Source organism: Gobio gobio, assembly GCF_949357685.1.
Source record: "Gobio gobio genome assembly, chromosome: 23".
NCBI classification, from domain to species: Eukaryota; Metazoa; Chordata; class Actinopteri; order Cypriniformes; family Gobionidae; genus Gobio; species Gobio gobio.
In genome coordinates, this window is record NC_137119.1 from 28,455,436 (window position 1) to 28,468,776 (window position 13,341).

At 35.4% G+C, this 13,341-nt stretch overlaps 3 protein-coding genes across 7 annotated transcripts in view; 1 reads left to right on the forward strand and 2 right to left on the reverse strand.

Moving 5' to 3' along the window:
* Positions 1-285: 285 nt before the first annotated feature.
* eif1axb (eukaryotic translation initiation factor 1A X-linked b) lies at positions 286-4,203 on the reverse strand. The gene is made up of 7 exons (XM_079806565.1): positions 4,010-4,203; positions 3,414-3,497; positions 3,215-3,318; positions 2,872-2,922; positions 904-985; positions 674-765; positions 286-541 (listed from the first exon to the last, which is right to left on the reverse strand). The coding sequence occupies exons 1-7, from the start codon at positions 4,023-4,025 to the stop codon at positions 536-538; spliced, it is 435 nt and encodes a 144-aa protein (XP_079662691.1). The 5' UTR covers positions 4,026-4,203; the 3' UTR covers positions 286-535.
* Positions 4,204-4,553: 350 nt separating this feature from the next.
* On the forward strand, positions 4,554-8,402 carry LOC307119333 (uncharacterized protein). The gene is made up of 2 exons (XM_079805555.1): positions 4,554-5,023; positions 5,939-8,402. Exons 1-2 carry the CDS (start codon positions 4,733-4,735, stop codon positions 7,028-7,030), a joined length of 1,383 nt encoding a protein of 460 aa, XP_079661681.1. The 5' UTR covers positions 4,554-4,732; the 3' UTR covers positions 7,031-8,402.
* Positions 8,403-9,117: 715 nt separating this feature from the next.
* Positions 9,118-13,341, reverse strand: part of rps6ka3b (ribosomal protein S6 kinase, polypeptide 3b) — a 56,283-nt gene continuing 52,059 nt past the window's right edge. For all 5 annotated transcript variants that reach the window (XM_079806616.1, XM_079806617.1, XM_079806618.1 and 2 more), the window contains 5 exons: positions 12,229-12,390; positions 12,073-12,149; positions 11,883-12,000; positions 11,656-11,796; positions 9,118-10,473 (listed from right to left, as the gene is read on the reverse strand). In XM_079806616.1, the coding sequence (XP_079662742.1) occupies positions 10,351-10,473; positions 11,656-11,796; positions 11,883-12,000; positions 12,073-12,149; positions 12,229-12,390 (621 nt within the window). In that variant the 3' untranslated portion in view covers positions 9,118-10,350. The remainder of the gene's footprint in view (positions 10,474-11,655; positions 11,797-11,882; positions 12,001-12,072; positions 12,150-12,228; positions 12,391-13,341) is intronic.

The following is a 13,341-nucleotide window of genomic DNA, read 5'->3' on the forward strand; positions in this document are numbered from 1 at the left end:
CATAAATTCAGCAGCCCTGTAAAAGTAGCATCATTTGTAGTAGACAAAAACACAAAAGAAAATTAGGATGGAGAAAAGCTAATCAGAGATAGGCTTTTTGAATAAATGCATTGTCCAACGCATCAATTTTGTGACCAGTAAATCTTAAGAGACTTCAAAAACATTCAAAAAGACAAGAGGCATTCTAGAGGTATCAGCTTTTTTGTTTTTTTAAAGAGTTTCACTCACCTTTACAAAACGTTTGAACATGTCTATTAGGATACAGACTGCAAGACCAAACATAAAATTGGTTATCTTTTTTATTGCGAATCCATAGATTCTGTACTTGTAACTAAATTCCACTTGATGTGAAATCAATATAAATACATTAAAAGATAACAAAATGGATTGAATGTGAAAATGCAGTCATGTGTTTAGTAAGAGAAACCCAAAACTTGGGCCTCCGTGTACATAATGATGGAGGGGCAACTTCAAGGGGGGTGTGAGGATACTGTCACTTCAGGCTGAGAAACATAAACATCCCAGCTTCTTCCTCTTAGATCTGCAGAATGAAAAAAGTATTGTCAGGACAAACCTATGTACTGACTACTTGCATCACGTCTCCATTTCAATGAATCACTCAAAACATTCAGTTATTAATTTAATTTGAATACAAGACTGCTTCAGTACTTACATCATCAATGTCCTCATCATCGTCACCAATATCATCAAACTGAATCTCGTCGTCATCACCAGGCCCAAAGGTATCAGTCTCGTTGATTTTGGCTGCAAGGCACCAAAAGGGAGAATTTAATGACATGCCATTTAATACAGCGCAGCAAAAAGATCAGCATATTGCAAGCCAAGAACCTCCTTTCATCAAAAACTGTCTAGTAGAGGTTAAGCTTCTCTGAATATACTCACCGTGTTCTGGAAGCTCTCCATAGGCTTTCAGACTCCGAGCTTCATCAGCATTATACTTCAAAATGACATCTGCTTTGTTATCCTGACAAGAGATTTCAGAATTTAAAATTGTCAGATATTCACTCCATAAAAAAACCTTGCATTAAAAGAACTCAGTAGTTACAGAGGCAGAATGATATTCGAATAAAGGCTTTTAAGTGATATTGGAAATTCCTCTCTTTCCAGGCAATCAAAAATATTTTAAACAGTATATTTATAATAAATTATACAAATATATTTATTTGTATTATTTTATACAGCTATATTATTATAATATATAATTGTTAAATTAAGAAATGTATAAAAAACCTGCTGCTGCCAGTTGCATAAACACAGCATTATGTTACAGGGTTAGTTCACGCAAAAATGGCAATTGTCATTACTCACCCTCATGTTGTTCCAAACCAAGACTTTCGTTCATCTTCAGGACACAAATGAAGGTCTTTTTGATGAATTCTGAGTAATTTCTGTCCCAGCTACACAACTACCACTTTGATGCTTCAAAACGTTCATAAAGAGATTGTAAAACTAATCCATATGAATCGAGCAACTTAGTCAATTTTCTGAAAAGACTTGATTGCTTTATAATGAACATGAGAATAAACCACATTGGTTCTTGCACATCAAGCAAACATGCTTGAGCTTCCGTTTACCACAACTGATGTGTGAGCTGATGAATGTTTATATATTAATTAAATGCCTAAATGAAACCACTCAATTCATATGGATTAGTTTTACAGAGGGACAGAAAGGTCTCAGATTTCATAAAAAAATTAAAATCTTCATTTGTGTTCAGAAGATTTATTTTTGGGTGAACTAACCCTTTAAGACTGAGTCATAAAGGATTAGTTCACTTCAAAATGAAGATTCTGATAATTTACTCACCCACATTTCATCCAAGATCATCTATTTTTCTTCAGTCGAAAAGAAATTAAGTTTTTTGAGGAAAACATTCAAGGATTTTTCTCCATATAAATGTACTTTAATGGCAACCAATGGTTGAAGGTCCAAATCAATGCAGTTTCAAAGAGCTTCAAAGGGCTCTGCACAGTCCCAGACGAGGAATAGGGTGTTATCTAGTGAAACAATCAGTCATTTTCAAGGAAAAATAAAAATGTATATACTTTTTAACCACGAATGCGCAACTTCAGTGTTGTGATTATCCCCGGCGTATGACGTCATCACGTCAGAAAGGTCACGTACGTGGAAGTACAGATGCAGAAAAACTCCATCTCATGTTCTCCTCCAACTACATAATCATCCGACATCGTTGTTTTACCTTTATTTCTGTAAATAGCATTTGATTTAGTCTTTGCACGTTCGTTTTAACACTGGGTCGGTACTTCCATGTATGTCACGCGTGACTTTTCAGCGTGATGACGTCATATGCGAAAATGACCGTTTTACTAGATAAAGTCCTATTCCTCGGCTGGGATAATGCAGAGCCTCTGAAGCCCTTCGAAACTGCACTGATTTGAATCTTCAACCGTTGGATGCCATTGAAGACCATCGTGTGGAGAAAAATCCTGGAATGTTTTCCTAATTTTTTTTTTATTATTTTCGACTGAAAAAAGAAAAACATGAACGTCTTGGATGACATTGGTGTGGGTATATTATCAGGAAATTTTCATTTTAAAGTGAACTGATCCTTAAAGTACTTGTATGACCAACTAGGGATTAGTCAAAGGGCAAAGAGTCTTATTTTTTGGTTTCAAATTAGACCAATGTACGTTATGTAACAAACTAAAACAGTTATGAACAGTCTTAAAAAAAATGTATAACTAACCTGCAAGACTAGTCTTAGTAGTTTAGGCAACCAGGCACTGATAGCCCATTCATTCAATGATTATAAAAAAATATATTTTTTTAATTATATTTATAGCTATATTTATTATATTATTAAAATAAAAAAATTATATTTAAACAAACCTGGTAGTCCCTTAATCCAATGAGGATAATGTCTGACGTGTTAATCCACACCTAAATTTAAGGAGAAAAAAAAAGCATAAGACCATAAAAGACAAGACAAATTCATCTTTGAATTTCTTGTTAAAGAACAATATAAACATTTTAAGCAGATACACTTTCATTCCAGAACATTATTTTGTCCTATGCTTAAGTTAATAATACACAACATTTACTGCAATTAATTTAGTTTAATCAAACAATACTGACTGATTGGCCGAAACTTTTTAAAATCAGTCCAGTCAAGCTCATTCACAAAGTGATGAAAACGCTGAATCCGCATTTAGCCTGAAGCTGTAAAGTGCACCTTTTTCCGGAGCTTTCCTCGGATGTGACAAAGCCGTTTGACTCCATCAAAACACATGGCCTCCAATCTCCCATTTCCCAACATCTTGATGACCTGAGCATATTCTAGAAGACAGAAGATTGGGTTTTCAAATGACAAAACTAAAAGCAGATCAAGCAAAGGCAGAATGTTCATTATATGAAAGAGCAGTACAACATACCTTGTCCATCCTCTTTAAACACCAGCTCTCTTTTCTCAGATTCATTCTCATTCTTACCACGCCGCCGATTTTTTCCTCCTTTACCTGGATACAGAGATATAAAATGAGATCAGATGCCATCATACACCTGGTACAATGTCTCCTCATTAACACGTTGCCAAAGGACTGAGCAAAGTACAAACATCCAGCAGAATATCTGACAAGGATGATCTTGATCTATTGTTCATGTCATGTATATTTGTTGGGCAACTTAAGCATGTAGGAGCCCTCTTAGAAATATAAGTTTAAAAGTAACAATATTATAAACAAGTAAAGATCAATGTACGTTTAACGTTAACTGTAAATCTACCATCTATCTGTACCTTAACTGCGTAAAACACAAAGCGGCCGAGCGGGTCCTTTTCATTGCCTGACAGCATATTTTATTTCGTTTTATGAGCTTAAAAGGAAAAATAAATATTTAAAACATTTATCTGGAAAAACTTAAAACCAATAATTGACAATAAGCTGCTATATGTCGCGCATATTCTCACGTTACCTTGTTTGCTAAATTTAAGGCTAACATCTCTCACAAATGTCTTAAGAAACCACCTTACCTTTGTTTTTCGGCATATTCTTTAAATCAAGTCGACGACTCTAGTATAATGTTTCAAAACGTCAGGGAATAATAACCATATGTCAAATATTTTACTTCTTAAACGTGCCGTGGTGAACTGTTACCGTTCAGCGCCGTTAGCAAGAAAATCTGAGAATGACGCATGCGCAGTTTGCTTGCTTCATTCAATAGCGCAAAACTTTATTCACAACTGCAAACCGCTGCAAACCCGATCAAAAGCTGGATATAGCTCTTTTTTAAATAGGAGTGGATTAAATCTAATTTATAATTATCTGATATGATATTATATTGTGATATATGATAAATAACTAGAATGATTAAGTATTTTTATTAGGTCCACCGAACTAAAAGAGAAAAATGGAATGTTTAAAAAAAGTAATGAGGAAAAATATATATAAGTATATTCTGTGAAGCTAAAACGATCTGTTATACGTAATATGTGAGTTTGATAAATGTTTTCAGCACGTTTTTGAAAGAGAAAAAAGGTTCCGTCCTCCTATACGGTAGGGGGCGACAATTTCATCATTCACGTCAGTAACATCTGAAGAAACAGCATCGCGGCTTTGTTTTGAACATCTTTGCCTATACTTTACATTTTAAACGTAGAATTATCTACTATGATCAAGAGAAAGCAAGCAATCTGAATGCAAATATCAGCTTGTTTGCACCCAGATTAAGGTATAAGTCCAGTTAGATCGTAAAAATGATGGTACATAAATGTGTGGTAGGTGGTTGTCCGAACCGGTCGGACACCATTATTCATTACATGTTACCCGAGGATCCGAAAAGACGCAATCTTTGGTTAAAGTTTATTGAAGACAGTAAAGCTAATGAGGAAAACGCGACCACTCCATGCCGGGTATGTGGGGATCATTTCTCCGAGGAAAACTACTTCAAAATGGACCTGGGCTACACCACATGCATGATACTAAGCGTGGATGCTGTTCCTACTGTATATCCTGTTCGATCATCTGAGAGTGAAAAGGAGGGACGGGTAAGATGCCTAATTTTTCCCCCAATAAGTTATCAATTCATAGGCCATTCACGTTTAATATATATATATATATATATATAAATTACACATTTTAATTATATATAATTATATTTAATGTACAATTGCATTTAATCATCTATATATCATATAGAAATTAATTGTAAATATATTACACACACATGTAATTTTATATATATATACATACATACATACATACATACATACACACATACACAAAGACCCAACTTTATGTATGTTTCGCAAGACCCCCCTTTCCATTAAACATATTTTATTGGACTGTCCCACTTTCAATGCAAGTAGAAACCATTTTTATGAAGTAAGCTCACTTAAGGACTTATTTAGTAAGATTTTACCAGAAAAGGTTTTTAGAATTTTGATATGTTCATGTTAAAAATATTGTATAATATTAATTGCTGCATTTTTTCTGTTTGTTTGGTTTTATTTTTATTGTATATATGTAACTCTTGTATTTTTGTAATTCAGTTTTTGCCATGAAGATAGCCACAGATGCTGACAAAACTATACTGATACTATTTATATACAATTACATAATATAACAAGCAAAATTATAACAAATAAGTTAGAATATATATATATATATATATATATATTTAACTTTTTGCATTTAATGATTTTATATGTAATATATAAATGAAATATAACTCAACATGCATATTTTATGTTAAAATGTACAATATATATTTTAATTTTGCTTGTTATATTATATATATATAATGAAATGATTTAGTATATATACTGGAAATTACATGTATTTTAATATACACATAGTTATATATAATTCAACATCCATGTTTTATTTTAAAATTCTCTCTCTCTCTGTATATAAACAATGACATTGTTTAATCCTGTATTGGATTCTGTTTTATCTGACAGGAAGCAGAAGATGAGAGTGTGGAAGATGACACATTCAAAATCACAATTTCTGACACCATTTCACTCGCTTGTGTCAAAGAGGAGCCATTTGAATACGAGCTGGGTGCCAACATGACATCTGGACACGAGCAGAATTCCTCACTGGAGGTTAAATATGAGGAGAGTGAGCTGGCCGTTACAGAGGACTGTATTTCAACTGTCAAAAGAAAGTTTATCAGCTGTTTAACTTGTGGCCAGAGGTTTCGTAGTAAGCGCAACCTAATGAAGCATCAACGTGCTAATCATGGTAAAAAGAAAACCAAATCTGAAGCTAAAGAAAAGCTTTGTACTTGTTCAACTTGTGGGGAGAGGTTTGATGAAATGGGTCTCCTTTTGCGGCATCGAGCCACACACGCCAAGGAGAATCCCGATAGGAGGTTTGTGTGCCAGCAATGTGGAAAAGGTTTTGCCCATCATGCTTTTCTGAAAGCTCACCAGAAAGTTCACGAGGATGCGGAGTCGACCATGCCGTTTACCTGCCACTTATGTCCCAGACGTTTCGGCTACAAAGTTGCTCTCGTTGCTCACATGAAGCATCACTCGTCCAAACTTGCGTGCATCTGCCCCATCTGTGAAAAGACCTTTCAGTTCAGAGGTTCCTTCATTCAGCACCTCAAATCGTCTCACGCTGGAGAAAAACTCATGTGTAAGACCTGCGATAGGGGTTTTCTAAGAGTCAATGGCTACGTCAAACACATGGACAAACACAACGTGATGACCCCGTTCTACTGTGACCTCTGCAAAATTTATCTCTCACAGCGAGGCTACGCGGCACACATGCTCACCCATGAGCAGAAGCCGGAGGAGTCTGTGGAGAAACAACCAAATGCTATTGATGTGAACAGTTTAGAAGGAATTGAGGCCGTGACCGTGGGGATGGAAGAGACGATGATGGAGCCGCTCAGCGAAGATGAGATGGAAGTTGCTGAGAGTTCAATGGATCTGTCGACAGTGGAGGATGTGGAGTCTGGAAACGTGGATCTGGAAGAGGAACTTCCCCAAGATAACCATGAAGAGAAGGAGAAGAGCGAAGACAGTGCTGGCACACAATGAGATCACAGTTTAAACAAGTTTTAAACTAGTACTGTATAATACATTTAGTTAAATTTAGTATAAAGTATTTAGTTTATCTGAAACAACAACTTTTTTTCTTTCATTAGTCAGGATTATGATTAAATCTAAGGGCCTAATCCAAATAAAATGTTTAAATGTTAGTTACAATGTTAACGAAATATTGTATATTGATGGCAGATTTCTGTATTTGTTACAGAACGTGACATTGTGACAATATATATATATTGTGTCCACACATACATTTTTTTATCATGTAGACAATGTATTAGTCTCTGTGGTATCAGTATGTTTAGCTGCTATAAATGTTTTGACATTCTAAAAACATTTTATGTGCATATTCACAGACATGTACTTTGTAATATGCATTTCTTAAAATCATGATTAAAATGCATTTTTATTCAACTCTGGTTGTTGCGTTCAAGTTTTGAAATAACCTCTTTTAAAGGAATTGATATGAAGAGATGCATTGGACAATTTTTCTAAATTTTAGTTATAAAAATTAATAGTTCTATTCAGTAAGGATGCATTAAATTGACTCAAGCCATCCTCACATAACAGCCCTTAATCCCTTCTTCGTGGATACATTTGGGCACGAAGGTCACAAGTGTGATTTCAATGTTTTTTAAATAAATGTTATCACCATCTTTGATAAAATAAATTCTATCAATGTATGCCTTTTTGTGATTTTTTGGGGTATTAATGAATTTATTTACCTCTAAAGGTACCATATTTTTTATGTAAAATATAAGTCCACCTAAAAATGTGGTGACTTTGGTGACATCTGGTGACCTATGATGGTATTCATTTCTTTTTAAAGCTACAATATCAATAGCCACTAGATGGCAATAGAACTCAATGGCTGCATATCGGCTGAACTCTGTAAACCAATGTTTTAACTTTTTTTTTGTTACTTAAAAAAAAAAAGCCCTGTTATTGGCTCATTTAATTCCTTTGTTTGTGTGAGTGTTTGCCACATTGAGAATGTTGTATAGGCTCACTCCTTCATTTGTGTGTATGTATGTATGATCTGCATTGTGTTGGATTTATTGATTTTTATTAGACAGATAAAAAAAAAAATGCTAATTACATTTTTTTCCATTCATTCCTATTGAGTGCCCATTTTTGTCCACGAAGGCAGGATTAAAGGGATAGTTCACCCAAAAATGAAAATTAGCCCATAATTTACTCACCTTCAAGTCATCCTAGGTGTATATGACATTCTTCTTTCAGACGACTTTTTTTTCAAGCACTTAACATTGTAGAATCGAGTAGGCTACATTTTTTTGTGTGTTCAGGTGGCAAACTTAGGAAAAGTAGCCAAGTCTTGTACCGCTCAGATTAAAGAAAGTATAAAAAAAGAAAAGATTTTGCCCTCATTTGTCCAAAAGATGGCTTTAGGGTTAAAAGTGACAGTAAAAAAAGTCTATTTCAAAAATATATGCTGCTCTTCATCAAAGAATCTATTCATCAAAGAATCCTGAAAAAATGTGTTCTGCAAAAATATTGAGCATTCTTTATTATCAAAATTTTCAACATTGATAATAATAAAAAATGTTTAAGGACCAAATCCGCATATTACAATGATTCCTGAAATATTAAAATTACATTTTTAAATATATTCAAATCGAAAACAGTTATTTTAAATTGTAATATTTTACAATATTAAAGTTTAAACATGTTTTTTTTTTTTATTGTTAAATAAATGCAGGCTTGGTGAGCATCGACTTTTAAAAATTACTGACCCCGAATTTTTTAATGGTATTGTTTATATACATTTAACTATTTTAGTCTCAGTCATTAAGCATTCAAAATGATTAATTAACAGATTTTTATAAATTATAAAGAAGAAATAGTGTTAAAAAAAAGATACTGTTTCCTGCAACACTGCCAGCCATGTAACTTTGAAGCTTGTATGCAAATGTAGAGGTTCTGAATTTTTTACATGCAGCACAAGACAATGTTTTTCCCTCTGCACGTTCGCAAGTATTGTGTGACGAACCCTTTGATGTGGTTTCTATAAAAACGAAAACAGGGCAAAAAAACATTCAGTCATATTAAGTATTTTTGTAAAAATGGCAAAATTTATTTTCTACATGTACAAAAGAACAGGATAGCAGCTTATATGGACAGCAAGATTTCCAGCACTCTTCCAAGTCAAAGACAGGAAAAATACAACTGAGATGAAAAGAAAATGTACAACATATTTAAACTTGCTCAGGAAAAAAAAAAACACAAACCTGCATGGAATTAGAAGTGGTTTTAAAAAAAATAAAATAAAGGGGGAAAAACATCCTCAGTCATGCTTATAAACATGACCACTTCCACAGAGCTACTAGCTAATATAGCAACTTGCCCATGCACATTTATAAAAATATGTCTAGGCTGTATATAGTCACTTAAAAAAGTCACTACATATATCTCTGAGCATTTCTGTACTTCCCTACACACAAACAAATACACAGGTCAGCAGGTTTTAGGTGAGGCGATACAGTCATATACATTTCCGTCCCAGCTTATTTTTTTTTGTATAATGTATTGCGTTTCACCTGAGTTCTCTATTTGACATTCTGTGCCGTTTACATGTAGGTCTCCACTGCATTTTTGTGCTTTGGACCTAGTTCACATTGTTGTTCCGTAAAAAGATAAGCTAACGCCAGCAGCCGGCATACAAACATTCAGACTCGACCTACAGTCTTGTATGGGTCGGCTGAGAGGGTTTTGTCCTAGTTTGTTGGTAAAAGATGACGGGAGAACAAGTTTTGCTGGGATACACCATAGCTATTACGGTTTGGTGGGACTTAAATATGCTATGTGGCGTTCCTGGTGTAAAATAGTAGAGCAGAACAGGATACAATTTGAATATTCAGTGTCGACCTGACAGGAACATATCCCATATATGACATCCCCATACAACTGGAGCTTTTCGCAACTGTTTTCACGGTTTGGCGCAGGAATTTGTTGTCATCCTCGAAAATCTCCATCCTCCCTGAATACATTAACATCTTAGCTTTTTTTAATGACTGAGATACAGTATGCTTATATTCATACATAATTTGCCCCTCAGAAATAGTCCACAGATTCTTCAACAGATTGCGTTTGGAAGCAGAGGCATGATTGTACAGGGCGAACTGTTTTTATTGGCCCTCCAAGTAACCAATGAAGGAAGATTTTGATTGTCCACCAGAGGTCCTCAGAATCTACACTTGGCTCTAAAGGCCTTGACATAAGCAAGCAAGCCGAGTTCAGGCTGTGCTCAAACCAAGCTAGAGGTCACGGGGTTGGAGTTGGAAGGTATTTGCTCACAAAGCAGTGGAGGTCAGTTTTTTCACTCCTCTGCGTTGAGCAAGAATAGAACAGCCCACGGGCTCCAGCACGGGAGGAACATTCCTATTCAAGGCAGAGTATGTAGCAGCCATCGCCCCCTACAGGAGAAAAGATTTCACACAAAACTTGCTTAATTAAACTGTCCTGTTCAAAGTTGTCAGGTTGAAAATAAGTTTCCTACACCTTAATGAAATTCTTTACATAAAATTTCCCTAACATAACTAATATTTATGATTGATATGATGATTTATACATATAGTATTAAATAGATATATTAAAGGCACAAAATGTAGTTTTTCGCCACTATAGGTCCCCTATTCAAAACAAAGGCATAGCTTGATGACGCTGAAATTGAGCGTGGATTCATGGGAGATGTCATTTTCACCTCACACCCGGTGAAAAAAAAAATAAAAATTCGGGACAGGACTCATGTTCATGGATGAGATTATGAACGTTACAGTAGTATGAAGCGGAGCAGGGCCGAGTGTTGTGGGAGCACAACGTGGCTGCTGGAGCGATTGCTAATGAGAGATGAGCACGACACACGGCTGGAGAGCAGTGAAGCTTTCAAAAATGTATTATGCCACAGTCGCTGCTTACACTTCTTCTGCTCATATGTATGTGGGGTAACGCAGCGCTGTTGATCATATTAGATACATCTGAGAATGTTCAAAATTTTAAGTACTAACGTTACTCTGTGCGTTCACTCACCGGCTACTATGTGACACGTGTTGCACACTACAGTAAGCTAGATCGATATTAGGCATGGTCAAACATGGTACTCACTGTAAATCAAGAAAACTAGCTTTAAACAATAAGACTAACTGTGTTGAGCGATATAACAATGACTAGTTTTCTGTCGATGAATGTATCCAAACTGTTGCTCACCTGTCTAATAAAACACATAATATACTAAAGCGTCTTTGGCGTTTCCATGGTTTTTAAAAATAATTTGAGGAAATTGAGGGTAACGCGGGTATGATGCCATTGATAGGCGATGCACGGACACAGTCCGTGTCTAGGTTAACATTGCTTATATCTCTGTATTTAAACATTCTTGGAAACATCTGGGATAATGCAAGTACACAAGTCAACAAAAATATATAAGCACTGTTCTAGTGGGTTTTGGTTATTTTAATCCAAAAATCTTACATACTGTGCCTTCAATATAGACCATGGGAACCTTGTGAAGCATTTCAGGGGCATAGTAAAATATTTACAGGAACACTTTTAAGTATTTAAGTTTATCATTCTAAAGTAGTGTGCAGACAGGACCAAACCTTAACCAGATGGGGGGCGTCATGTCTGTTCAGCTGGTATTTGGGGAGCTGGTCTTTGTGAACGATCCAGGGATGTCTCAACACCTGTGCAGCTGTTAGTCTCTGATGGGGGTCTACATGTAACATCTTAGACACCAAGTCCTGTAGAGAACAACAATGAACAGGTGTTTTGAATGATTATTTTGGATTATCAAGTGTATATTCAGATGCTTTTCTCAGGTGGGTACCTTTGCCTCGAGTGAAACGGAGTTCCAGTATCCGCCTGCGAGAGAAAACTTCCCACTGCCAATTCGAGCCAGAATCTCCTCCGGTGTGTCCTCTGGGCCATTAGCAAATGGAGTAAATCTGAGAAAAAGCTTGGTGTCAATTGAATAGAAACACATTTTGAAAACTATAGTGCTAAGTTTACATACTTACCCAGTTAACATTGTGTACAGAAGGACACCTAAACTCCAGATATCACACGCAGCATCATAACCCTGTTTCTTCAGCACCTGGGGACCAAAGTGATGTTCTCTGTTCAAGAAACTGACATTCATTTTATAAAATATTGTGCCAGCTGAAAAAACGTACCTCTGGGGCCACAAAGTTGGCAGTATAACATGGCGTCATCAGCAGTCCATTTTCCGCTCTCAGCTGCTTGGCAAAGCCGAAGTCGCAGATCCTGATGGACTCGGGATTCCCAGATTCATCAACATAAAGGATGTTACTGGGCTTTAGATCCCTGTGAACCACCTGAATAAAAAAAAGCTTAAATTAGAACTAAGAAACTCACAAACCGCATACGGCCCATCAATTTTTTTTTTTTTTTTTTTTTTTTTACAGTAATTTGCCTCCCATCCCACGGAAATCTATATAAATACAGTAAAATCACATCCCTGAATTAAATATTACCAAATAAAATATAGTTTCGATTCGATTCCGATTTCGATTCAATATCGATTTTTTTGGGGGTATATATCAGATACAGCACATGGCAAATTTTATGGTCACCGGATATGGTTTTTCTGAGGTAAATGTGACGTTACATGACATTGTTTACAAGCTGTTTTACTGTCTTTCCGCAGTTCAAACACTAATTGCGTGATTACATGTGACATGATATGTTTTTTTTTAAATTCTTTTATGTTTTTTATGTTTATTTGACACTGTAACTGGTATTAAAGCGGATGAGTTCACGTATGCTCCGCGCTGCCGCTTCTCTTGAACTGAGACGCTACTGCAATGTCACGCCACATTAAACGGCACAAAACGGTATTTATTTTTTGAATTTCGTAATAAAATGGATGTAATTTCAAATCTGAGACATTGTTTCATATCAAAAGTAACAAAGCACAAAGCTTATTGTGATTTATTGGATGGGAGGCAAGCTACAATGTTCCATTCATTCATCAACTGAAAACAGGATAGACTAACCGATTCTTGGGATTTAAGAATCGATATCGGTTCGTAAAAATGAGAATCGATTAAAATCGAGAAATCAATATTTTTTTACCCAGCCCTAGTAATAATATTTCACAATATTCCTGTATAATACAATAATACAGTTTTTACTGTATTTTGATCAAATAAATGCAGAATTGGTAAGCAATAGAGATATCTTTCAAAATATAAAAAGAAATCGAACAGACCCCAAACTTTCTAACCGTAGTGTATATTACAGGCTTTTGCATCTATTGCGGTCTG

Bases quoted from the DNA above. Each gene is read 5' to 3' on its own strand.
- eif1axb (XM_079806565.1), bottom strand. The intron at 986-2,871 runs GTTTGTTTAAAT...ATCTCTTGTCAG, and splicing joins TTGGATTAAGGGACTACCAG to GATAACAAAGCAGATGTCAT. The intron at 766-903 runs GTGAGTATATTC...GGTGCCTTGCAG, and splicing joins TGGAGAGCTTCCAGAACACG to CCAAAATCAACGAGACTGAT.
- LOC307119333 (XM_079805555.1), top strand. From the start codon at position 4,733: ATGATGGTACATAAATGTGTGGTAGGTGGTTGTCCGAACCGGTCGGAC. The intron at 5,024-5,938 runs GTAAGATGCCTA...TTTATCTGACAG, and splicing joins AGAGTGAAAAGGAGGGACGG to GAAGCAGAAGATGAGAGTGT.